Raw genomic sequence first — 27,362 nt, 5'->3', positions numbered from 1 at the left:
TTGGAGTCAGTGACTTAGTCCCTTGTAAAACTCTGTTAAAGATTTCTATAAAGTGTCCTGTTCCTTCTCTGTGGGATGTTGTCTGTGCTATTCAGTAAGTATAAAACAAACCTTTTTGTTAGTCACAGATGGACAGACAGACAGACACACACACACACAAACATACATAGACATAGGGACAGATTCACAGACAGCTGTCAGGCAGATCCAGATCCAGACTTATACCACATACAGACAGAATAGAAGACACAGCTTGCATGAAATAGAGAATTTAAGTCTGGATTTGCTCTTGGTTAACTGACTCCAAAGGGCAGGGTTTTTACTCCTTTCCTTAATATGACACCAGTGCATAATTGGTGACTCAGAGTTAATCACAAATACATCTATTAAGCACAATTAAAACTAATAAATTCACTAAATCTAAAGATAACAGTGTGAAATGCTTTTCTCACTCCTTTTTCCAAAAACTTTCAATTCTTTAAATTAAAAAAAATGTGTGCATGTGGTACATGTGTATGTGTGTGATGCCTGTGTGTGTGTGTGTGTGCGTGTGTGGTGCATGTGTATGTGTGTGTCTGTAATTACCTCTGTATGTATGTGGTACATGTATATGTCTGTGATGCCTGTGTGTGTGTGTGTGTGTGGTACATGTGTATGTGTGTGTTTGTAATTACCTTTGTATGTGTGTGGTGCATGTGTATGTGTATGTCTGCGATGCCTGTGTGTGTTGCATCTATATGTGTATGTCTGTGATGCCTGTGTGTGCATGTGGTACATGTGTATTGTATGTCTGTGATTGCTTGTGTATATATGTATGGAAGCCAGAGTTCAGTGCAGCTTCTTCCTCTATTGCTCTCCAACTTTAAAACCATTTTACTTTATTTTATCTTATTTATGTGTGTTGGTGTTTTGCCTGCAGGTATGTCTGTGCGTGTGCAGGGCCAGTGAAGCCTTGAAGAGGGTGTCAGATACCCTAGAGCTGCAGTTACAGAAGGTGGTGAGCCACTGTTTGAGTGGGGGAACTAAACAGGAGCAAGTGCTCTCAACGGCTGAGCCGTCTCTTCAGTCCCCAGTCTTGCTCTTTTATAGCCTACTCATTCTCTTTACACACTCACTACTTGCCGGGTAGAAAGGGAAACATATCCTGAAGGGACAGTTCCAGGAATCTTTCTGTGTTTGGCCGACTATGACTTTCCTCTCAATTATTTTGAGCACACGGAAGAAGATCTGAAGTGATGGTTCCTGACTTTCCCCAAGAATACAATTCTGTGTCTCTGCACTTTAATTCTTATAGCAAAGTTAACATCAATGAGAAAAATGTTATTTGTCACTGTCTTAGTTAATGTCCTCTTTCTGTGAAGAGAAACTATGACCACAGAAACCATTTAAAGGACAACGTTTAACTGGGCCTGACTCACACAGTTCAGAGGTTTAGTCCATTATCATCATGGTAGGAAGCGTGGTGGCACACAGCCAGTCATGGGGCTGGAGAAGGAGTTGAGATCCCACATCTGCAGGTGGTTGGAAGAGAAAGAGAGAGAGAGAGAGAGAGAGACAGAGACAGAGACAGAGACAGACAGAGAGAGAGACAGAGAGACAGATAGCCGCCTGCCTATCTTGAGCTTCTAAGACCTTAAATCCCCACCCTGTAGTGACCACACTTCCTCCAATAAGACCACACCCACTCCAACAAGGCCACACCCACTCCAACAAGGCCACACCCACTCCAACAAGGCCACTTAACAGTGCCACTATTATGTCCAAGCATCCAAACTTATGAGGCTATGGGGTCATTTAAAGCACCACAGTCACTTTGTAACTTCTGTGGTTATTCTTTCATCACATGTACTGATGAATTGATGTTGTGTGAGTGTGTGTGTGTGTGTCCACATGTATTGACTGATTGATGTGTGTGTGTGTCCATGTCCACATGTATTGATTGACTGATGTGTGTATGTGTGTGTGTGTGTTCACATGTATTGATTGATTGATGTGTGTGTGTGTGCCCACATGTATTGACTGATTGATGTGTGTGTGTGTGCCCACATGTATTGACTGATTGATGTGAGTGAGTGAGTGTGTGTGTGTGTGTGTGTGTGTCCTGGTGGTTGAACTTGGATTGTCAGGTTTGGCAGCAGGTTTACCTTCTGAGCCATTCTGCCAGCCCCAACAGCTTCTTTTGGCTAAAATCAGAGTGCTTTTAATCCTGAGAGAGGCAATGGTGTCATTTAGAAGAGAAAGGTATGGTCTGCCAGTCACGAAAACAACTATAAGAGGGAGCGATGAAGCACCGTGGCTGAAAGCAATGTGGGGAGGATAGGGTTAATTTGGCCCACAGACCCTAAGTACAGCCTACTGAGGGAAGCCAAAGCAGGAACTCAAACATGGCAGGACCCTGGAAGCAGGAACTGATGTAGAGGTCATGGAGGGTTTGCTGCTTACTGGTGGACTCCTCTTGGCTTATTCAGCCTGCTTTCTTACAGAACCCAGGACCATCAGCTCAGGGATGGCCCCACCCATAATGCACTGGGCCATTCCATATCAATCCCTAATTAGGAAAATGCCCCTAGTGGCTTGCCAGCAGCCCTGTCATAAGGAGCATCTTCTAGGCTGAGGTTACTTCTTCTCAGATGACTCTAGCTTGTGTCAAGCTGACATAAAAACCAACCAGGACAAGATATTTAATTACACATTGTCTTAGTCAGGGTTTCTATTCCTGCACAAACATCATGACCAAGAAGCAAGTTGGGGAGGAAAGGGTTTATTCAGCTTACATTTCCACTTTGCTGTTCATCACCAAAGGAAGTCAGGACTGGAACTCAAGCAGGTCAGGAAGCAGGAGCTGATGCAGAGGCCATGGAGGGATGTTCCTTACTGGCTTGCTTCCCCTGGCTTGCTCAGCCTGCTCTCTTACATAACCCAAGACTACCAGCCCTGGGATGGCACCACCCACAAGGGGCCCTGCCCCACTTGATCCCTAACTGAGAAAATGCCCCACAACTGATCTCAAGGAAACACTTCCCCAACTGAAGCTCCTTTCTCTGTGATAACTCCAACACATAAACCTGAGTGGCTGTGAGGGAATTTTTTTTTTTTAAATCTTGGGCTAATTATATGATTAAAAATTTTAGTACTTTACAATTTATTAGGCTTCAGGCCTTTAAAAAAGAATCCACACTCATGCATACACAAGCACACATGTGGAAGAGAGAGGACAAGTTACAGGGTTAGTTTTTGCCTTCTACCCTGGTCGAGCCAGGGTCTCTGTTGTTTCTGCCACTGTGCTAATTATAATTACTTGACGGTGTCTACTGAGCAGACTTCCAGGTAGTGCTGCTTCCTGTCTCGCTTTTGGCATGTTGAGGGTAGATGCTTGCTACTTCATCTGGCCTTTAATGTTGTTCCTGGGCTCCTGAACTCTGGTAGACCACCAGGCTTGCAAGGCAAGTGCTTTTACCCATCCAGGTCTCTCCTGGGGATTATTCTGAAATTTTCATTGGATACAATGGTGTTTAGGAGTTTAGGTGTTTATACATTGGACTTATTATTATTTTTATCACAGCTATCATATTTGTAAATAAAATGTGAACTTTTAAAATTTCAATCTAAAAATGTTACATATATATATATATATATATATATCAAATATGTCATGGTTACTTTATGAAGGGGCTTAAAGGAAAAGAATGCTTATTTTCATAACTATTTTCAAGGCATCTAAACAGATACGTCTTACTTTTCTTTCAGAATAGTAGAAGACTACCATGACTTATACACAATGCAGAGAGGAAGGATGGAGAGTGATATTAAACTCTTAATGGCGGAGAGAGACATTTGGAGCTCAGCCACATACGAGCTGGCCCTAAAGGTTCGTTCATCTGCATTTGTAACTCAGACTTCTGTATTGGCTGAGGCTTCGTTTGGCAATTTTGTTTTGCTTTGTTTTGTTTCTCTGTGTATCCCTGGCTGTCCTAGAACTCATTCATGTACCAGTCTGGCCTCAAACTCACAGAGATCTTCCTGCCTGAGCTTTGGGAATAAAGGTGTGCATCACCACTGCCCAGCCTATTTGATAATTTTCCAAAAAAAAAAAAAAAAAAAAAAAAAAACCATACAGAAGGTACAAGAAGAAGGAGGTGTATTTTTTTTTTTTTTTTGATGAAGATCATAGGTTTTGTGGGCACTGAAGATGAAAAGCTTCTTCCCCCTCTGTTTGTAACTAGCTATTATACAATTTTGGCTTTTTTTTTTCTTTAACTGGAACTTACAAACTAGAACTATAATTTATTTTTGTTTATTTTGGGCATATATTAAGACTTATAAATGTAATACATGTCAATTTGTAGATACACTAATTCCTTAGAAAAGCTAGTATTGCTAACAAATACCAATTCTAATGTCGATGAAGGGGAACTCTTACCTTTTCATTTCATGTAATCATATTAGGGTCCTTGAGCGTCATGTCACACTGGTTATGGTACCTTGGCCAGTAAATTGAATGAGGGAAACCTATAAACATGGTGGCAATGCTTTGTGGTGGTAGAAATTCCACAACAGTCTACATTTCAAAATGTGTATGTGTTGGCCCTCTATTCTGACACTAAGGACCCGTCGGTATCAACTGGGTCTGAATTATGACCCATAGGAAATTAAACAAACAAACACAAAAGACCAGATACAACTGGATTGGTTCAAAATGTCACTGATGGCAGGTCACTGGGCTCTCTGTACAGACAGCCTCCATGATGGATTTGAACTAAAGTTCTCTCTAGGACTGCACCGTGTGGAGTTTGTCAGTTATTTGGATGAAAATGCAGAAGAAATTCTTATCAAAATGTACAGGTGTCCTAAGGCAGTGGAATCAAGACTTTCTTACTTGGGTTTAAGTCCAAGAAAAGATTAAAACTTAAAATACAAAAACCGTGACATAAATGTATTAGAGTCAGTCATAAGTATAAATGAATATTTTTATAATACTGAGATGAGGAAGTCATGTTGTAACCATGACACGAAAGGAAACTTTGAAATTAAAATGTTCTATTAGATAACAGTCACCAGAAACAAAAATATATAACAGACTAGAAGAAAATGTTGATATATATGTATATATATATATATATATATATATATATATATATATATATATATATATATGGCATGTATATATTTTAGTCTTGAAATACTTATATATGATTTAAAAATTTAGTGACTTGCAGGTTATTAGTTTTTAAGCCTTTAATAATATACACATATATATGCAGTTAATAAAACTAAAGTAATCTAATGAACACACTTTAAAATGAAAAAATAAAGCAGTATGAACAGATCCTTCAGAGTAAAAAATTCAAGTGGCTAATAAATAAATAAAAGCTTTCCTGCATCACTAATAACAAGCTGTAAAACGCAGAGAAGTTAGATCACAGGGCTTATCATATTCACAGCCATTAAACAGATGATAAGCATGGGTGCGTCCATATACTTATGACTGCAATATATAGTGGCACAACTGTTTTGGAGATTTATTGGACAATACCGCATAGCCGTTAAGATGATTTGACTCAGGATTTGATTTTCAGATTAATGATGCTGGACAGAATCAAAGCCGTGCTTCAAATTTTGACTTTTGTTCTAGTCTTACAATATACAATACAATATACATACAGTAGGATGCTCTTGGCACATAGTTACACTGCTACACTCAGCCCATACTCTGCAGTGCACTAAGTTGCTAGGCTACAATGTACTTGGTAGATAAAGTGCATCTATGTATTTTCAATTTATGATGAGTTTATTTGGATGTAACCCCATCATATGGTGAGAACTGGTATTTTAAATCTGAGGCCCTTTAACCAAGAAATTCTATTGACAAGAATACATTCCTGAGAAATACTAGTGCAAGTGAATAAGGATATGGCTATTAATTGTGATATTGCTTATGGTCACAAAGATATTGAAATAAAATTAATAAGCTACCAGCAAGGGAATAAATTGTAGTTATCCAAGCAAAAGAAAAATAAGTAAAGATAAATGATATGGTATATGCTTTCAGTCCCAGTGCTTGGGAGGTAAAGAATCAGAAGTTCAAAATCCAAAAAAAATCCAAAAAAAAAAAAAAAAAAAAAAAAAGTCGGGTGATAGTGGTGCACGCTGTAATCCCAGCACTCTGGGAGGCAGAGGCAGGAGAATTTCTGAGTTCCAGGCCAGCCTGGTCTACAGAGTGAGTTCTAGGACAGTCAGGGCTATACAGAGAAACCCTGTCTTGAAAAACCCAAATCCAAAAAATAAAAACAAAAACAAAAACAAAAACCAACAACAAAAATCATCCTTAGTTATATAGCAAGTTCAAGGCCAGCCCGGGCCACCTGAGACAGATGGACCTGCCAGTGAACCTAATGATTTGAGTTTAATATCCAGGTCCTACATAGTGGAAGGAGAGAACCAACCCCTTCAGATTCTTCTATGATGGCACAAGTACATGCATAATCAATAAGTACAAATTAAATAAAACAACATCAACAAAAATTGTTATAGACATAGAAAGATGGTTACAAGTGAAAAAGTAAGTTTTAGAATAATATATTGCAAATATACATTTATACATTCCGTTACAAGTATAAAATATATTTTCAATTAAGACTATCTTATATACATAAAATTATGTACATGTACTATATCTATTGATAAAACACAGGCTAATCACAACTGATTTTTTTTTGTGAGCTGGAATTTAGTATTGATGAGAATTTTGAAATTTTACTTTAAAAGTTGATTTTTAACAATTATGTATTAGGCTTTTTTAAACTAAGGAAAATTTTCATTTTATAGTAAACTTTGAGTACCTGTTATTATCAGACATCTGCCATGTCCTGGGTGGTGAAACAAAAATAAGACAGTGATATACCTCTTCCAACAAGGCTACACCTCCTAATCCTTCCCAAACAGTTCCAACAGCTGGAGACCACGTGTTCAAACATATGAGCCTGTGGGGGCCATTCTCACTCAAGTCAGCACATCTGTCATACAGGGGACAGTGTGGGTCATCTGCAGTAGGGACACGTTGATATCTTTCTCTTATTTCTTCCCTTCTTACCGCTCTATCAAAGACTTTACCCACTGTATTGAAAAAAGGGCGGTGACACTGAACACTTTTACCCAATTCCTGAATTAATTTATGTTAAAATTGTGTGCATGAGCATATGTGTGAGTTTGTATGAGTCTGTGTATGATGTGTGTGTGTGTGTGTGTGTGTGTGTGTGTGTCTGTCTGTGTGTGAAAAGGCAGGCACTAATAGTAGCACAGTGGCACTGTGAAGGGCTTGGGGGCCAGTCATCTTGGGCATGGTCTGCCCACCCTCCAGGGGCTTTCTTGCACCCAGCTCTCTCCTTGCTGTAGGAGTGCCGTGGGTACAGAAGTGTACTCTTATGCTGGCTTTCTCTGGGTTCTGGGTATTTGAAGTCAGGCCCTCACATTTATCTACTGGGCTGTATTTTTATTTTTCTTGACAATTTTCAGGTATTCTATTATTATCTTTGTGAAATTCTGACGCTTTTCTCTCTGTTAAGATTAGTCTGAATTTTCTTTATCTGGATAACAGCTTGTGGTCTTCCCTCTTGGCCATGTGTCTTGAATTGTGATGTACTTCCAGTTCAATAGTTTTAGAAATGTATAAATTTATGGTGCAAATTACTTATTTAACTAGAAATTTTGATTGAAGTAATACTGATAAAAATTGATATGTAAAAATGTTACAAGTAAATTTTAGTGTTTAAAAGTTGTTTTAGGTTCCTGATTATAGCACTTTTTTTTTTATAGGTAATTGAAAGAAATAGAGTTATACTGGCTAAAAAACTCTACCTTAGTGAAAAAGGCTGGAATAAATATGCTAAGCATTTCATTATAATGCTGTCATCCAAGGTAAATCCCAGTTTACCTAAGTCATGATTAAAATGATGTACGTGTTATGTGTTAAAGCCATAGGCTTGGCCCTGCCAAATCTGTAGATTCTTAAGTACAGTTATATACTTACTGCTTTATTGTGGGTAGAATGAGAAATATAAGGGAAGGAAAGGGGGATCTTTATTGCATTGCCTTCCACTGTAATAAAAAGTATAACTAAATCTACCAACACTCCAGAGTTATTCATTTATTAGTGTTTAAGCTAAAAGAGAAGTAAGAGGTGGTGGTTGGGTTGTGATCATGCGTGTAACCTCAGAACTCAGGAGGCTGAAGCAGGAAGATCACAAGTTTGAGGTTAGCCTGGGCTACAGAGAAAGAGAAGAGAAAGATAAGGAGGAAGAGGAGGAGGAGGAAGGAGGAAGAAGAAGGAAACATTATTGATACTAATAATTTATGAGAAAATTTATTCATCTCCAATGGAGCAAATGAACTGGCACTTAGTGCATTTTCACCAAGTCACCCTCACACCCGTGAGTCATTAGGCCCCTCCCTTTTGAACATAGCAAACACAGATTTAGTACGGAGATTTGAGAAAGAACTCTGGAGAGTAGGAGGGGCTCTGAGGGAGGAACACTTTCCAGTCATTTGACTATTTTTGTTTAATATTTATTTTTAAATTTATGTACGTGTGTGTGCCTGTGTGAGTTTGTGTAGCATGTGTGTGCAGGTGCCCTCAGGCCACTAGAGGGCATCAGATACCCTGGAACTGCAGTTACAGGCGCTAGTGAGTCACCCCATATGGGTGCTGGGAACAGAACTCCAGATCAACCCTCTGCAGATTAGTAAGCCTTCTTAACTACTGAGTCACATCTCCAGCTCCTGTCACCTAACTGTTAACATAATCCTCTATCTAGTAGGGTCTTTATTTTATGGATAATAAATATATACTTTAGATTAAATAATGTCACTATCTAGAATTCACATTTGGTTCTGCCTGGCTTACCAGTTCCTGTCCTTGCCTTTGCAAAAATTCTGTGGGGAAACTAGGTTCATGTTGCAGAGAAAAAAAACCCTTGTTCCTGATAACATGTGGCACAGGAAGCCATTACCATAATGTTGTTTAAAAAGAAAAACATCTTCTCAACTTTTGACCCACTTCCTGTGAATTTTTTTTTTAAGTAATTCACTATTAATAAAGGCCTGGTACATGGAAATCAGTAACACCTGGATAAGTGAATACCTTGATTCTGTGCGTTTTAGGACACTGGAGACCTTGGAATGGTGGAGAAGCTGACAGAAAAATGGAAAAAGTTAGTGAACAAATTTAAGCAGGATGTGGAACACACGGAGGAATCTACAAAAGAAAAATCACAACTTGTGAAGGCTGGGCTCATCAAATGGCAGGAATTCTTCAACAACAACATGTGGGTCCGCAGGAACCTGGCTTTCCTGATCTTATTGCGTTATGTTTGGTAACTCAGCCAACCCATCACTAATTACTAACTTAATAAGTTTGTTAGTAATTAGTTAGTAATTAGAGTTTGGGAGAGGTAAGAACATTCATTACTGGCCCAGAGTGATGTTTTTTATACAGACCTTGAACACAGGTCCTTTCCAGTGTTAAACATCTGTGAGTTTTCCAGATTGAAGGAGGATGGGAGTCTTCCATATTGTGCCAAGCCCAGAGGCTATTGGCAGATTTCAACATTAATTAGAATTTCCCCACACTTCCTTCTTTCCTTCCTTCCTTCCTTCCTTCCTTTCTTCCTTCCTTCCTTCCTTCCTTCCCTCTTCCTCTTCATCCTTCTTTTCTTCCTCCTTCCTGCCCTCCCCTGCTCCTAGAGCTGTTGGACAATCTCCATGCCTAGCTCCAAAAAATCTTTCTCCTCTCTCCTCTGTCTTTTTCCTGTCAGCAGCTGTTGGGAATTTCAGGTTGCTTGCTTGTTTTTATTAGAGCTTGAAACAAGCTCTAATAAAAATGACCTTCAAGCTTCAAAAAAGACATTATTTTGTTATTTAAAAAGATTAAACAAATAGCCAGGCAGTGGTGGTACATGCCTTTAATTCCAGAGGTAGAGGCATATGAATCTCTGAGTTTGAGGTTAGCCTAGTCTACAGAGGAAGTGCCAGGGCAGCCAAGTTTACACAAAGAAACCCTGTCTCAAAAAACAAAACAAACAGAATATTAAACAAATAATAAATAAAGATATAGAAGAATAAAAATAAAAATAGACAACAAAAAAACAAAACAAAAAAACAGAAAAAAACCAACCCAACCCAACCCCCTCCAGCTTTCTCCTTGTGTGTGTCAGAGAATGAGGGGGAGCCTCGTAGGACAACAGACCCCAATGCATGTACTGCTGCCTTAAGTATTTGCTAGGCTTCCTGTCTGAGCCTCTAGTGTTTGGCAGTTGTACTCAGCAGGGATTCTTATGAACACCTCAGTCTGGGTTTCTCAAAACGAGAGCTCATTCTTTAAAGAGACACTCTGAGGGCTTCAAGCCCCATAGCTTGGTTAGTTAGAATAAGAAATTTGTTATTTCTAATGGTGAAGTTGAAGAGGAAGGCTGGGGAGGAGACCCGCGCCGAAAGACAGAGGTAAGAAGGTTATGCTGCCGCTCCCTGCGAACTTGAGGTTTCCTCTGCGCAGGCCTCGTTCTGAGACCTTTCTGGCTTTTTTCTTCTTCCAGCGGAAAAGATATTGTAATCCCTAATAAGAGAAACCCATTCACCATAGTTCTGAATGACTTCAAGGAGTATGAGAAGGTAAGACTTTCTCAAAACAGTCTGGTCACCCATTGCCTGCCCAGAGTGCCAGTGCCGGCTCTCACCCACAGCCGAGCCTCACACCAGCCTTAAAATGCAGGGTCAAGGTTGATGACTAACAGAAAATAAAGAAACAGCCTGTAAAATGCGGTTAACATTTTTCAGTTCTGTTTTGGGTCTGTGGGCTAAATGAACTTGGGCTGTGTGCTGAGCATGCCTGTGATCCTTAGTCAAATTCCCACTTAAGAAACACTTCTGCTCCCCGTGAATAGAGCTTTTGCAGAAAGGACAAACGGGACTTTTAAAATTAATTAATTTGTATAAAGCATGGGGAAATACACAGACCATAAAGCTTTGCATTTTAGTGTATAGGCCAGTGGCATGGCATATAATCCCACTGTCACATGAGCCGGCTTTCAAACTGAAGTGTCTCTCAATGAACAGTAGCTCCTGGTGTCGGCTTTCCCTTCCACCCTGGCCAGCACAATTCTACTGTCCGTGAATTTGATGATTCTAGTATTTGTCTGTTTATGAATGGCTAATTTCCCTCAGCATATTGCCTTCAATGTTCATTCGTGTTTCAGGAGTGACTCCCTTTTTAAGGCCAAGGTGTATTTCATTGTGTATGTTATACAATAAAATATGTGTATATTATAGCTTATGTGTATATTATAGTTCCACACATTATTAGGATGATTTTTTTAAGTTTCAAGCTTTTAAAATAAATTATATTAATTAAGTCACCATTATGGTGGTGGTGCACACCTTTAATCCCAGCACTTGGGAGGCAAAGGCAGGCAGATTTCTGAGTTCAAGGCCAGCCTGGTCTACAGAGTGAGTTCCAGGACAGCTAGGGCTACACAGAGAAACCCTGTCTTGGAAAAAAAAAAGTCACCATTATGATGGCCAGGTATATGTTATAGTGCCACTGAGCCTGACACATCAAGGCTCTGGTTCAAGCTTTAGTAACACACACACACACACACACACACACACTACTGTTAAGCTATAGTAGTGGGACAAAGGAAATGCATAATGACATTGAATTCATGTAAGAAGGAATATCAAATTCATGGCCTAATGAAATCTCATACAGAGCTCAAGAAATGATTTGTCTATGTGTGTGCTTTTGAGATTAGGACTTGAGCAGCCCTTTCTGACCTTAAACTCACGACATGGCCAAGAACACACTGGAGTTCCTCCAACACTTGCCTTCTGGTGCTGGGATCATAGATGCACACCACTCCCTCTTCTTTTGGAATGACTTAGTGGGAATCATCTTAGGACTGAGGATGCCTATCTTTCCAAATACAGGAAATTTTAGAGATTTATTTGGCAGTTTTGGCGTGTATAGATAAAACTGAAAAGTGCTTTTTTAGGGGTAATAATAATTCTTATTTAGTATATTAAATACTCTGTTAGGCTGAACATGCAACCCACACATCTTCTTAGTCTTTCTGACAGCTCAGGATGGAGGTTTAATGATTTCCACCTCACACATTCCAAAACCGAAGCTCAGGAGGGTAGTTTAGTGCATCACCTGTTTGTTGGTGGTGCTTGCCCGAGTGAGCATTTGAGAGTCTCTAACTTCTCTTAAAAGAAGTATGCAGACGATGACGACAGCCGTGAGCCTCCAGAATCACGGAAGAGTCACGGAGGATGGGCGCTCGAGGCAGACTTTGGTTAATAATAATAATACAATGATACAATAATAACAAATCTAATGATATTAATTCTTTTTAGATGCTGGATGAGGAGAAAGAGAAGTATACAGGGGATTTTCTATTATCCAGATATGACGCTCTCAAAGTGATTAAACGCTTACAGGAAAACTGGACAGACATTGGGTTTGGGATACTTAGTCGTCATAAAAGTATGGATGGGTTGTTACCACCAGAGCACGAGTACATGGAAGATATGATAAAAAACATAAACAAATTCTACAGAGAATATGAAATAAGAATAAATGGTGACCATGGTAAGCAAAAAAAAAAAAAAAAAAAAAAGAAAAGAAAAGAAAAGAAAAGAAAGAAAAAAGAAATTTCTTGACAATGTAAAGAACCTTAACACTAACACAATGTTGAATACCATTAAACTCCAGAGTTCATTAGAAATTAAAGTCTAAAATGTAAGTATGAACTTTCACAGTTTTATCAAGCAAAATAATGTATTGAGTATCAATTTTTCTGAGATATACTTTAATACACAACATGATCCACATGTTTAAAGTGCACATGGTTTAAAGTGCACCAGTTGAGTTTACAAAGTACATGACAGTAGGAGTCCTACGTCCTGAATGTCTCCTTTCCTACCCTTGCCCCTTCATCCCTACCCTATTTCTAGATCCATTTCCTGTCCCATACAGTTCCATTTGGACTTTAATGGAAATGAGAAATGTGTCCTGCATCCTTTCCTGCTTCTCTCCATAGCCTCATGAGGCTTTTCTCTATATAGGGTATCTCTATGTGGCCATGACAGTCCTGAGATCCCTATATAGACCAGACTGACCTTGAACCCTGTCCTCGTCTCCTCCTCCTTCTCTTCCTCCTCCTCCTTTTGTTTTAAGATACAACTTAGCCTCAAACTTGTGGTTTTCATGTCTCAGGCCCCCAAGTGCTGGGCTTATAGGCATTTGCCACCACAAATGGCCTTTCATCATTTTTATGACCTGATACATTGAATGAATATATCTGATTTTGTATATATTTTCAACTGTAGATAGACATTTGATATCTTTTCTGTCTTCATTTCTCTTGGAGGGAACTCTTGGCTATTTGACTCTGTGTTTAGCTTTCTGAAGACTGCCACACTGTTTCTGAGGTAGACAAAGTTTTATATTCTCAGTATCAATTAATTGTGAGGCTCTGATGTTTCTGATTCTTTGGTACCACTGTAGCCATCTCATCATGACAGTGGATGTGAAATATTGTTTCATCATGGTCTCCATTGGTATGCTCCTGATAATGAAGGATACCAACATTCTTATGAGTCTTCTTAGCCATCTGTCTACCTTCTTTGGGAAAGTACCTTTTCAGGTTGCTTGCTTGCCCTCATGTGCGTGCGTGCATGCATGCGTGCGTGCGTGAGTGTGTGTGTGTGTGTGTGTGTGCACGTGTGTGTGTTGTCCTTTTACTAGTAAGTGCAAGAGTTCTTTCATTCTGGGCACAAATCACTTTTCAGGCACAGGAATTGCAAACATTTTCTTCCATTCCATCACCTCTTCAACTTTTGGTTGGTTTGGCTTGGATGCATGTCTGTGTACCACATGTGTGTTGGGCCTGCAGAGGTCTGAACAGGGGTTACAGATGGCTGTCAGTTGCCATATGGGAGTTGAACCCGGGTCCTCTGGAACCGCTGAGATCTCTCACCTACCCAAGCCTCCTATTTCTTTGCTGAGTCATTTTGTAACACAGAAAACTGGGGTAACCTGTCATTGCTGTGTCATGGTCTCCCGGTCTGGCTTTGAATGGCGGTGCTCTGCTGTTGTGTGTTTATCATGTCGATTCCTCATGGGTTGAGCTTTCATTGGTGTAAGATCTAGGTGGCCTACTTACAGACAGAAAGCTATAATTTTGTGCACGTGATGTGTGCATATACATGAGTACGTGATGCAAGGAACAGATGATTCGCTGCCCACCAGGGTGAAGCGGGTGATTACCAAATCCATGTGGGCTTTCAGTAGTTTCCTTCCGTCCGGGACCGATTCCCATATAGGTGGCTATACGTGTCTGGCTCTGTCAGGTGTTTCCGGAAGATTTATTTGACTACTTGTTAACCCTAGTCAGAAACCAGTAATTATTTTAAAAGCCTAATTTCACCGTCAGCGTATTGACTATATGCTATGTAAGGCAGCTTTCCCCCTCTGGCCTAGATGCTGTCTCCCAAATGCATGCGGTAAATCTCATCCTGGAAGAGGTAAGGCAGAACTCTGAAAACTGCTTTACCAGTAGAACGAAGAGCCTTCTGAAAATGTTCCAAGCAGGAAGTAGCACTATTGTCACAGCAGAGATCTAGTCCTCTACGTGAGGTACCTACACGATTAGTACTCACCTTTTAAAATATGGCCACTATCCACCTCTCTGGAGTTTTTGTGATCTCTCAGACAGTTAGCGGTTCAGATCCTTTAATGACTATTCACGTTATACATTTTCCTTCCTTTAACTAGTGTTTGTGAGATGACATGCTCTCAAGAATGTTTAACTTTGGCCCTTTAGTAAGCTGATAGCAGGAGATGAAAGGGACCCTAAAGTCGGATATGTCCACATTCATCAGGTTAGGTATTTCATGGAAGATGGTGATACAACTTTTTTCACTAAGAAAGCATAGAGGCTGGGGAGCTAGCTCAGCGTGAGAAGCGCTTTCTGCATTGCATGAGCATCTGAGCTCCCATCCCCAGCATCCATATTAAAAAGTTAGGTATGGTGATGATGCTGATCTTCCAGGATCCCTGGCCAGTCTGTCTAACCAACCGGTGAGCTTCAGGCTCAGTAAAAGACCCTATCTAAAATACGCCTGTGGAGAGCAGTTGAGGAAGGTTTCTTGTGCCGATCTCTGGCCTTTATGTACACACATAAACACAGGCAGGCACCACACCATACGTGTACACACCGTACATACAGACACGTGTGTATCTGCAGATGGAGAATGAGTGAGGCCTAGTGCCAGATAGCTTACTGCAGACTTTTCTGGACCCACCAATGGTTAAATGACACAGAGACTTATTAATAACAAAATCTGGCCAGTACTCAGCTCTCTGCCAATACAGCAACCAACAATTGAATATACAGAGCTAGCCTTCACACAGTGTACAAAAAGGTTGCACCAACACAGACTTCTACCAAATGTTTACTATTAATTTTCCATGAGATTATTTCAGGATATTAAAGAGGATATAATTCTTTCAAACTCATTCTGTAAGGCCATTCTTCCTGCTGTGCAAGCAGGAAACAATTTAAAAGGCCATAGGTTCATATCCTTAATAAACATAATTGTAGAAGTCCTCACCTGTGTGCTGTCAATACAAACAGCACATTAAAAACAGTTTTATTTTTGTATTATTTTTAATATCCTGACTGCAGTTTCCCCTCCCTCCTCTCCCCTCTGCTCCTCCCAACTACTTCTCCTACCCGTCCATTCCTCCTATTTATCTTCAGAAAAGGGTAGGCCTTCCATGGATTTCAACCAGCCATAGCACAGCAAGTTGCAGTAGGACTAGGTGAGGCCCATGTATAAGTGGGTACTCAGTAGTAGGTAAAAGGTCCCTAAATCAGGCAACAGAGTCAGAGACAACACCTGCTCCCACTGTTAGGAGTCCCACAAGAAGTCAGAGCTACGCAACTGTATATGTGTAGATGGCCTAGGTCAGTCCCATGGAGGTTCCCTGTGTGGAAGGTTCAGTTTCTTCCTGAGCCCAACCTGTGAGCCCAAGTTTGTTGATTTTGTGTTTTTTTGTTTCTTTGGTATTATTATTATTATTATTATTATTATTATTATGTATTTTGTTTTTTGTTTCCAAGACAGGTTTTTCCTGTCTGTCCTGGATCTCACTCTGTAGACCGGGCTGGCCTCGAACTCAGAAATCCGCCTGCCTCTGCTTCCCAAGTGCTGAGATTAAAGGCATGCGCCACCACTGCCCTGTGTTTCTTTGTTTTTTCCTGTGCTGTTTTTAACCCTTCTGGTTCCTGCAATCCTCCTTCCCCTTCTTCAGCAGGATTCTCCATCAGTTGCTGGGTGAAGTCTCTCTGATGTCAATTGCGGTAGGCACCTGTGGTGGTTTGAATATGCCCCGCCCAGGGAGTGGCACTATTAGGAGGTGTGGTCTTGTTGGAGGAGGTGTGGCCTTGTTGGAGGAAGTGTATCACTGTAGAGGTGGACAGTGAGACCCTAGCCCTGAGAGTCCCAGTCTTCTAGCATCCTTCAGATGAAGATGAGGAACTCTCAGCATCTCCTGTGCCGTTCATGCCTGGATGCTGCCATGCCCCTGCCTTGATAATAATGGTCTGAACCTCTAAACCTGTAAGCCAGCCCCAATTAGATGTTGTCCTTATCAAGAGTTGCCTTGGTCTGGAGTCTGTTCACAGCAGCAGAATCCTAACTAAGACAGCACCAGTCTATGAGTATAGCAGAATAGCATTAGGAATCATTTTATTGATCTTTTCTTTCCAGTTGCGTTTGGTTCTTTACCGAGTCTCTTGGCTGTCCAGCCTCTAGTTTCTGGCCCTCCAGGCAGTGTCAGGGGTGGGCTTCCTCTCAGGGCATGGGTCTTAGGCTGGGCCAGTCATTGCTTGGCCCTCTCCTGATTTCTGTGTCACCTTTACCCCAGTACATCTTGTAAGAAGGATAATTTGTAGGTTGAAACTTTTATGATTTGGTTAGTACCACTGGAAGTCTTGCCTGGTTACAGGATTGCTGGTTCCCCCTCCATATCCCCACTGCTAGGAGTCTTGGCTAGTGATACCCCTGTAGATTACTAGGAGTTTCCATTGTACTAGGTTTCTAGCTCTTCCCAGAGATGCCCTCCAATTCCAGTTGTTTCTCCCAGTATTCTCTCCCTCTGTTCCCTACACCTGATCTCTCCGATTTCCACCCCTCCCTGATCCACCTGGGATTTCTATTCTATTTCCCCTTTATAGTGAGAGTCATGCATCCCTCCCTTGTTCTCTCCTTCTTGCTTAGCTTCTCCAGATCTGTGGATTGTAGCATGGTTGTCCTTTATCTATTTTGCGGCTAATATCCACTTATAAGTGAGTACATACCATGTTTGCTTTTCTGGGTCTGGGTTACCTCACTCATGATGATCTTTTCTAGTTCCACCCATTTGCCTGCAAATTTCAAGATGTCATTGATTTTAATAGCTGTGTAATACTCCATTGTGTAGATGTACCATATTTTCTTTAGTACCATTCTTCAGTTGAGGGACAGCTAGGTTATTTCCAGTTTCTGTATATTACAAATAAAGCTGCTATGAATATAGTTGAGATAATGTCCTTGTGGTATAGTAGAGCATCCTTGGGACATATGCCCAGGAGTGGCAGAACTGGGGTCTTGAGGTAGATTAATCCAAATTTTCTGAAAATTTTCCATAGTGATTTTTAAAGTGGCTGTGTAACTTTGCACTCCCACCAGCAATGGAAGAGTGCTCCCCTTGCGCTACATCCTCACCAGCATGAGCTGTCACTTGTGTTTTTGATCTTAGACATTATGACAAATGTAAGATGGACTCTCAGAGTCATTTTGATTTGCATTTCTATGATGACTAAGGATCTTGAACATTTTTTAAAATGTTTCTCAGCTGTTAGAGATTCCCCTGTCAAAAATTCTCTGCTTAGATCTGAACTCTGTTTTTAATTGGGTTGTTTGGTTTGTTGATGTCTGATTTCTTGAGTTCTTTATATGTTTTGGATATCAGCCCTTTGTCAGATGTGGAGTTGGTGAGCATCTTTTCTCATTCTGTTGGTTGCCGTTTTGTCCTTTTGACAGTGTCCTTTGCCTTACAAAAGGTTTTCAGTTTCATGAGGATCCATTTATTTATTTAGTTTTCTTTTTTTTATTGATACATTTTTTATTTACATTTCAAATGATTTAACCCTTTTCTGGGTCCCCACTCCCCGCAAGTCCCATAAGCCCTCTTCCCTCCCCCTGTTCCTCCATCTACCCCTTCTCACTTCCCTGTTCTGGAATTCCCCTGTACTCTTGCACTGAGTCTTTCCAGAACCAGGGGCCACTCCTCCATTCTTCTTGGACATCATTTAATATGTGGATTATGTCTTGGGTACTCAAAGTTTCTCGGCTAATATCCACTTATCAGTGAGTGCATACCATGATTGATCTTTTGAGACTGGGTTACCTCACTTAGTATGATGTTCTCCAGCTCCATCCATTTGTCTAAGAATTTCATGAATTCATTGTTTCTAATGGCTGAATAGTACTCCATTGTGTAAATATACCACAATTTTTGTAGAGGATCCGTTTATTAATTGTTGATCTTAGTGCCTACATGACTGGTGCTCTGTTCAGGAAGTTGTCATGTGCCAGTGCAAATCAAGGCTATTCCCCACTTTCAGACTCACTGACAAATGCCTTGAGTCCCTTGAGAAAGGGAGATAAAAATATTGTTTGAGCCCAGAGGTTCAAGGCTAGCCTGGGCTACATACAAGAATGAATTAATATGATCAAGTACAATTCATTCCCAGCAAAGATGGCTCAACATGCACAAATATACATACCACATCAACAGAACAGAGAAGGAAATAAATGTATTTAGGTTAGAAAGGGAGGAACTCAGTTGTTACTGGTTGCAGGAGATGTGAGCTATCTTAGTTAGGGTTTCCATTGCTTTGAACAGACACCATGACCAATGCAACTCTTAAAAGGACATTTAATAGGAGGTGGCTTACAGGTTCAGAGGGTCAGTCCGTTATCATCAAGACCAGAGCATGGCAATGTCTAGGTCAGCATGGCACTGGAGGAGCTAAGAGTTCTACATCTTCTCCTGAAGGCAAACAGGAGAAGACTGGCTCCCACATGGCTAGGAGGAGGGTCTCAAAGCCCACCCCCACAGTGACATACTTCCTCCAACAAGACCACACCCACTCCAACAAGGTTACACTTCCTAATAGTGTCACTTCCTGGGCCAAGCATATTCAAATCACCACATGAGCTTATTTATAGAACACCCCAAGGACTCTACTACAAAACTAATAGAGCTAATAAATTCGACAGCTCCAGGACACAAAAGCAACATAAAAATTAGTAACACTGTTACAGCTCAATACTGAATCAAAACAGTAATTCCATTTCTAGGTGCTATAAAAAGTAAGAAAAAATACTTATGAGTACATTCAACCAGAAATAAAAGATCAAAATTGAAAACCATAGGAATTTGATGAAGGAAATTAAAGAGGACATAAAGAAATGGAAATGCATCCCATGTTTATGAATGAGAAGAATCAATATTTTTTAAAAAAAATCCATGTTACTCAAAGTGATTTGATGTATGGAAATATTAAAAACATTATTTAAAGAAGTATCAAAAACCATATATATATATATATATATATATATATATATATATATATATATATATATATATATATATATATATATATATATATATGGGTCAACAAATGTACATGGAACAGCAACAACAAAATAAACCCTAAATAAACAAGGTGGTCCTGAGCAAAACCTTCAAAGCAGGAGTCATCGTACTATCTGACTTCAAAATATACCACAGAATTGTAGTAATTTAAGTCAGGATGCATAAACACACTGTAAGACCACAGCCCAGGAATCAGAGTGGTAAAGGACAGAAGCAGATCTCCAGCAGATCTCCAGGCCTTTTGTTGCCCTTGATACTATTTATTTATTTATTTATTTATTTATTTTGGTTTTTCAAGACAAGGTTTCTCTGTATAGCCCTGGCTGTCCTGGAACTCACTCTGTAGACCAGGCTGGCCTCGAACTCAGAAATCCGTCTGCCTCGGCCTGGCCTTTTTTTTTTTTTTTAAGATTTCTTTATTTACTATATGTAAGTACACTGTAGCTGTCTTCAGACACTAGAAGAGGGTGTCAGATCTCTTTACGGATGGTTGTGAACCACCATGTGGTTGCTGGGATTTGAACTTATGACCTTCAGAAGAGCAGTTGGTGCTCTTACCTCCTGAGCCATCTCTCCAGCCCTGACCTTGACACCTTAAGGCAGTGGTTCTCAACCTTCCTAACTCCAACCCTTTAACCCAGTTAGTTGCTCAGGTTGTGGTGACTCCCAACCATAAAATCATTTCAGTGCTACTTCATAACTGTAATTTTGCTAGTTATGAATTGTAATGTAAATCTTTGTTTTCTGATGGTCTCAGGAGACCCCTGTGAAAGGGTCCCAAGGGGTCATGACTCACAGGTTGAGAACCACTGCCTTAAGGTATGGGGGAAGATAGCTCAGTGTGTGTGTGTGTGTGTGTGTCTGTATTTCCCTTAGAGCAGGGTCCTTAAAGTTCATCCATGCCTCAGAATGCACTGGTAATTTCTTCCTAAGATTGAATAATAGGATATGGGTTCATTTCCCTCTTCTCACTCAGAGGAAGACAGCAAGGTCACCTGGCTGTTGTGAACACTACTACCATGGACACGGATACCCCAGTGCTTTTGTTTTTGTTTTCAGTGTATACTTAGACATGTGATTGATTGCATGCTTGAATCACATCACAGTTCAATTTTCACTTCAAGAAATTGCCTGCCACATTGCTAGGGCAAGCCCCCCACCAAATCACACTTTTGCTAATACCAGCCATTTACTGTCTTTTTAAAAGTAGTTATCATGTACTGTTTAGTTTTTTGTTAACTTGACAACAAGCTGGTAGTCATCTGGGAAGAGGGAGGAGCCTCAGTTGAGGAACTGCCTCCATTAGATTGGCCCGTTGGTATGTGTGTGTGTGTGTGTGTGTGTGTGTGTGTGTGGAGGTCTCTCTCCTCCTCCCCTTCCCCTCCTCTTCCTCCTTCTCTTCCTTCTTTCTCCTCCTCCCCCCCCCCTTTTTAAAGACATCATCTCTTTATTAAGTAGGCTTGGCTGTCCTAAAACAATCAATATGTAGACCAGGCTGGCTTTAAACTTAGAGACCTTCCTATTGGGATAAAATGTGTGTGTCACCATATCCAGTGGTTGTTGTCTCTTTACGACTTTAGTCTGTGACTGAATAGTAACTAGTCTTTCCCTTTTGTGTATTTGGAAAAAGACCTTTCTTGTCTTTGGTGCTTCATGTATTTATGTGCCCCCTTTTCTATTTCCCCTCTTTAGTAGTTCTTTTTTTTTTTTTTAAGATTTTATTTTTATTTTATGTATATGAGCACACTGTTGCTCTCTTCAGACACATCAGAAGAGGGCATCAGATCCCATTACAGATGGTTGTGAGTCACCGTGTGGTTGCTGGGAATTGAACTCAAGACCTCTGGAAGAGCAGTCAGTGCTCTTAACTGCTGAGCCACAACTGCAGCCCAGGTATTTCTTATAGTAGTGATTGCTGCAGGTTTCTCTTAGTTGATGTTGTTGTTGTTGTTTTGTTTTGTTATATTTTGTTTTTTGTTTTTTGACATAGAGTTTTACTCTGTAGTCCTGGCTGGCCTGGAACCTGCCAGGTGGCCTCTAGCTGAGAGCTTCAACCTCCCCAATGTGGGGACTGGAAGTGTATCTGCCACACTTTGCTTTGCTTCTGCTTAAAGGTCATTTGTCTGTGTACAAGAATTATGGTCTGCCACAGGCCTCCTTTTGGCTTTCTCTAACCTGCTGTTAGACACGCACAGTTCTTCATTTCAATTTATTGCTTTTTTTCTCTTTCAGTCCTTGTGTTTATAAACTTTTAAGAGTTTCTAGTTTGTTACCAAACTTTTCCATTTTATCATTTAATAATAAACAGTCTTTTTTATTCCCAGTGTTAAGGATCACAGAACCTTGTAGGTGCCAGGCAACTGCTCTACCAATAGTCCTCATCCTTGACCCCTAAGAACTTCAAATGCTTAATAACTTAAGATTAACTTAGAATAACTATGATAATTGGGCCACATCTGTTTCTCCTTTAGGTCTCTCAAAATCACTTCTATGTTGTCATAGTTCTGAGCCAATTCTTTTTGTGAGCTGTATTCTGATTAAATACTGACACTATGTATCTGAAAAGTTCTAGAGATGATCTGAGACTCTGGTACCAATTTTAAATTGTTCTTGAGTATTATAGCACCCCTCCCCCTAGCAGGTCATTTAGGGCTAAAGCAGACCACCTTAATTTAAACAGAGACTGAGTTGAAATGAATCCTGTCTCTAGTCATTGCAATATGAATCCACTGTATTCTCTAAGGTGTGGTGGCTTAGAGGTTCAGGGGAAGTCTGGTGTGTTTATCAGATCATGTGCTTCTTAGTAGATTCACTGATGATTGGGGTGGGGATGTCTCCATCAAAGACACACTAAACAGCTGGCTCAGAGTCACTTCTCTCTCTGTATAGCTCTAGGAAGGCAGTGTTTTCATTTCATGTTCCAAAACCAAGATGAGACACAGAGAATGTGTTGCTAAACCATTAGATTACATTCCCTTATTTGTCCACTTCCTCCTTCTGAAGCTGACTACCACAGTCCAGCTATCAAAGTACTGAAGTCCCGCAGTCAAAAACCCCCTTTGACTCACCCGATTAACATACCCACTCTAAATTAAACACCCCCATTCTAACACAGGGTTTCCCTTTTAACCTTTATAAACTGCCATTTTCTTATGTACCACGTCTGTGCCCTTTCTCTACAGGCAATACTTTGTCGTTCTTCCTCTGCCCACAACAAATATCCTTCCCTCTTCTTGTTGCTTTTCTCCCTTACCTTCACCCTCTGTCTCCTGTTTTTGTCTCTTATTCCCTGCCCTTGGTCCCTCTGGGGCAAATACATCTTTTTATTTTATTATTTTTATTTTTATATTTATTTTTTGTACTGAAAACTTGGTCTTTGGGTGTTTTCTGCATCTCCCGAGAGGCTCTCTGGTAAATGAGAGACAAGAGAGGGTCTGCCCTCACCTAGGTTTTATACTCTATATTGAAACAATGGTATTACAAAGAGTTTGCTAATATTTTTTTCTCCCCACTTTCCTAGGTATCTCTAAAGTTCTTCCAAACTTGGTCATTTCTTTGGACATGTGTGTTTTCAAGTTAGAAAACTTCTTAGACTATTCTAAAATGCCCGCTGACGAGTGGATTGAAGTTGATGAAAAGATTAATGAAATGAAGTTTCAGCTGGAATCACTGTTAAACATCATTGGTTCCGTTCCACAGGGCATGGACATGGACTCTGGCTTGTAAGTCCCCAGGCTTTCTCCTTGGGGTGGATGTTTCTGAAGCCCTAACATGATAATCCAGCCCTGGATGTGGGCAACTGTAGTCAACTCGAAAACATTTTTTTTTTCATTCTTCTCAGAAGAAACTTTGTATGTTCTAGTGAAAAGCTTCCTGCTAATTCTCATGAATTACCAGTGGCTGGGCTGTTTATTCCAAAGAGGCTTACTTTTGTTTACAGTCTGGAAGCTGAAAGTCTTTAACAGTATGGTGCAAACTCTTTTGAGGGTTCATAACAAATGGCATCATGGCAGGGATGGGGATGCATGTGCAAGGGAGGGCATCGCCTGGGCCTTCTTTTCCAGCAACTCCGTCTTATAGGAACTACCCACAATCTCCTAAGAGGACCTCAGTAACCTAATCACTCTTTAGTAGGCCTATCCCTTAAAAGTCTCATGACCATGCAAAAAGCTAAGCTTCCAAAACCTTGAGGGAAAAAAAAAAAACTAAAAAACATAGACAAGCCATACAGCCTGTTTAGGCTGCATCCCTTCCCCCACCTATAGCTCTAACCAACCACTAATGTGCTTTCCATGTCTCTGCATGTCTCCCTTATAAACAATTCACATGAAAGAAATATGCCTGCAAAAAGAATCACTGTCAAATGTAGACCCACTAACAAAATACAGTAGTATTAAAAAAAAAATTGTCTTGCTGGGCGGTGGTGGCGCACGCCTGTAATCCCAGCACTCTGGGAGGCAGAGGCAGGCAGATTTCTGAGTTCGAGGCCAGCCTGGTCTACAGAGTGAGTTCCAGGACAGCCAGGGTTATACAGAGAAACCTTGTCTCAGAAAAACCAAATCCAAAAAACAAACAAACCAAAACCAACAACAACAAAAATCATCTTGTAAGTGCCTCATTGTGGTGGTTTGAATATACTTTGCCCAGGGAGTGGCACTATTTGGAGGTGTGGCCTTGTTGGAGTAGGTGTGTCACTGTGGGTGTGGGCTTTAAGACATCATCCTAGCTGTCTGGAAGCCATTATTCTGCTAGGAGCCTTCAGATGAAGATGTAGTACTCTCAACTTCTCCTGCGCCACATGTGCCTAGATGCTGCCATGATCCCACCTTGATGATAATGGACTAAACCTCTGAACATCTAAGCCAGCCCCAGTTAAATGTTGTCCTTTATAAGACTTGCCTTGGTCATGGTATCTCTTCACAGCAATGCAAACCCTAACTAATACACTTACTTTAGGAGGAGGTACTGATAGTATTGTTTGCATTGACTAATATTAGTTATTGTACTTGGGAATTGGAAGGAAAAAGGAAAGGGAAAAAAACCTCTGGGTAACACTAGTAGTTAGTATTGGAGAGACAGAGAAAAGGTAGAGAAGGAAACATAGAGAGCAGTAAGGGTAAAGGAGGGGCAGGAGGCCATTTTGGCTGAGGGTTGGTTGACAAGAGAGATGTATGGAAGTAATCTGGTAAGGTTATTCCCAGCTCTCAGACGGATGAAACACACAGGTGCTGCACACCAGACAGCCTCTGTTCTCTGGGAGAGGAAGATAAAAAAGAATGGTAAGGGTCTTAATCACTGTTCTACTGCTGTGAAGAGACACCATGACAAAGACAACACTTACGAAGGAAGCATTTAATTGGGTCTGGATTACAATTTCAGAGGTTTAGTCCATTATCATGGTGGGAAGCCTGTCAGTGTGCCGGCGGACATGGCACTAGCATGCCGAGAGCTGTGTCCTGATCTGCAGGCAGAGAGGGAAACATTGGGGTTGGCATGGGCTTTTGAAACCTCAAAGCCCAGCCCCAGTGACACACTTCCTCCAACAAGGCCACACCTCCTAATCCTTTCACTCCCTGGTGACTAAGCATTAAAATATAGGAGCTGGGGGGGGGGAGTGGCGTGGGGGGCATTCTTATTCAAACTATGACAGGGAGATATGGAGTTGTCTTGCTCAACTGATCGTGAGTCTTAACCAAGGAGGGGATAACTGTGAAGAGAATGCCGGATGAGTGTACACACTGGGAAAGTGTTGAGGTCTGGGAATCACCACACAAACCACTTTGACACTGGTATCAGTTAAATAGGGCTGATTTGTTGGGTGAGCACCCCAGGACTAATTGATCATGGATGTAGTCTATACTCAGGAGCTAACCTGCGACCCTGAATATTTCTCAGGTCCAGTTTATATGGGCAAAAACTACAATGAGCTCTAGTGCAGGTTCAGGAAGCACTAGCCAGTAGTTGGCTGAGACTCAAGCTATTTTGGCTACTTAGACAGAAGTTCTAACTGATCTTTTTCTGAATGGTTCTAAGTAGAGCCTATGGTTGTGGGATATCTTTCCATTAACAAACCTCAGAACATAACAGGGTATGTGGTCAGCTTGACCCTGCTCTGAGCCAAGCTATTTTTCCGTGCCAGTAACAATATGACATGACTGGCAGGCCTGGAACAAGGCTACAGCTATGCTGGGAGAGCAGGCTTCAACAGAACACACTTTGGCCTGCTCGAGGTCTGCTGGGTTGTTTCCTGTCTGAGCCTCATGATTATTCTTCCCAGGCTACCAGAAGCCTGTGTGCCTCTGAATGACCCTCTTCTCACCTGGGTACTTTCTTCTGGGAGATAAGATTACAGACGTGTCTGGTCGGTGAGTGGCGCTTTGATATGTTAATTGTGTCTTGAGTATTCAGAGCTTCTGGACTAATTAATATCCACTTATCAGTGACTGCATTCCATGTGTGTTCTTTTGTGATTGCCTTACCTCACTTAGGATGATATTTTCCAGTTCCAACCATTTGCCTAAGAATTTCATGAATTCATTGTTTTTAATTGCTGAATGGTATTCCATTGTGTAAATATACCACATTTTCTGTATCCATTCCTCCACTGAGGGACATCTGGGTTCTTTCTAGCTTCTGGCTATTATAATTGTATTAGTTTTTAGTGCTGCACTCCCCTCCCCCCACAGCCTCGTGCACATTGGGCATGTATCCTGTCTGCCACTCAGGGACATAGTCTTAAGGTGAACTGGTAGGTCATAAATTTGAAACCCTTATGAACTCCCCTCTAAGGACTTCTGAGTTACAGAGTGGTGTCTCTTCATTTGCATTAACTCAAAGCATTTGATGATTAGTCTTGAACTAACATTTGTTGACCCACTTAAATTTAAATTTCACGTGTGAGTTTCCTCATTCTTTCCAATTGTTGACTATAGTTTTATCCAGTTGTGTTGTGTTAGTTTTGCTTTTAATGAATTGAGACTTGCTTTGTGATTCAGCGTCTCTCTCTATTTAGTCTGCTTGGAGACTGCTGAACCTTGTGTGTTGTTTTTCCATAAAATTGGGTTGTTTATAGCCGTTGTTTCTTTGACTTTTTCTTCATTTTCCTTTCTACATCATTTCTGGAGGCCTTCAATAGTTTTGTTTTTCAAAATTAGCTCTCATCATTTTCATTGAGGAGTGGACCATGCTGACTGCATGCTGGAAACCAATCATTGAATGGGTTTTAAAATTAATTAGCATTACACAAAAAGGTTTGCCTAGCCTAGGTGTGAAGAGGCAAGGGCATGCCCATTTATTGTGGAGAGAAATATTGCAGGTAGAACAAGTGATCATGTCAGTTGAGTTAGGAAGGCTGTCTCAACCTAACCAATCTATCAAGCGCCTCATGGCCTTGAATCGCTTTTGCCTATGTTCTTAAAAACTTCTCAGTATCCATGCTTACCATGCCCTGCTAAATAAACCGCTCTCACCTCACTGACGGCTTCTTGTATACTCCACTCAAGTCTCCTGTTTATTTTGCCTATGTTCTTCCGGCAGGGCACTCCAAGCACACATATATGAAATGATTCAACAATGTCTCCTATGTTTATTTTGCCTATGT

The 27,362-nt window shown here is 40.7% G+C and overlaps 1 protein-coding gene across 1 annotated transcript in view; it reads left to right on the top strand.

Annotated features, from left to right (window-relative positions):
* The window catches only part of Axdnd1 (axonemal dynein light chain domain containing 1), a 73,439-nt gene that overhangs the window by 21,673 nt on the left and 24,404 nt on the right, over positions 1 to 27,362 (top strand). Inside the window, exons 11-16 of the mRNA XM_052199924.1 lie at positions 3,748 to 3,868; positions 7,813 to 7,914; positions 9,157 to 9,320; positions 10,587 to 10,662; positions 12,406 to 12,640; positions 23,283 to 23,484. Coding sequence (XP_052055884.1) covers positions 3,748 to 3,868; positions 7,813 to 7,914; positions 9,157 to 9,320; positions 10,587 to 10,662; positions 12,406 to 12,640; positions 23,283 to 23,484 — 900 coding nt within the window. The remainder of the gene's footprint in view (positions 1 to 3,747; positions 3,869 to 7,812; positions 7,915 to 9,156; positions 9,321 to 10,586; positions 10,663 to 12,405; positions 12,641 to 23,282; positions 23,485 to 27,362) is intronic.

The sequence above is a fragment of the Apodemus sylvaticus genome, chromosome 12 (genome assembly GCF_947179515.1).
Source record: "Apodemus sylvaticus chromosome 12, mApoSyl1.1, whole genome shotgun sequence".
Classification (NCBI taxonomy): Eukaryota; Metazoa; Chordata; class Mammalia; order Rodentia; family Muridae; genus Apodemus; species Apodemus sylvaticus.
Note: the sequence above shows the minus strand (reverse complement) of the source record. Positions and strands in the feature narration are given on the sequence as shown.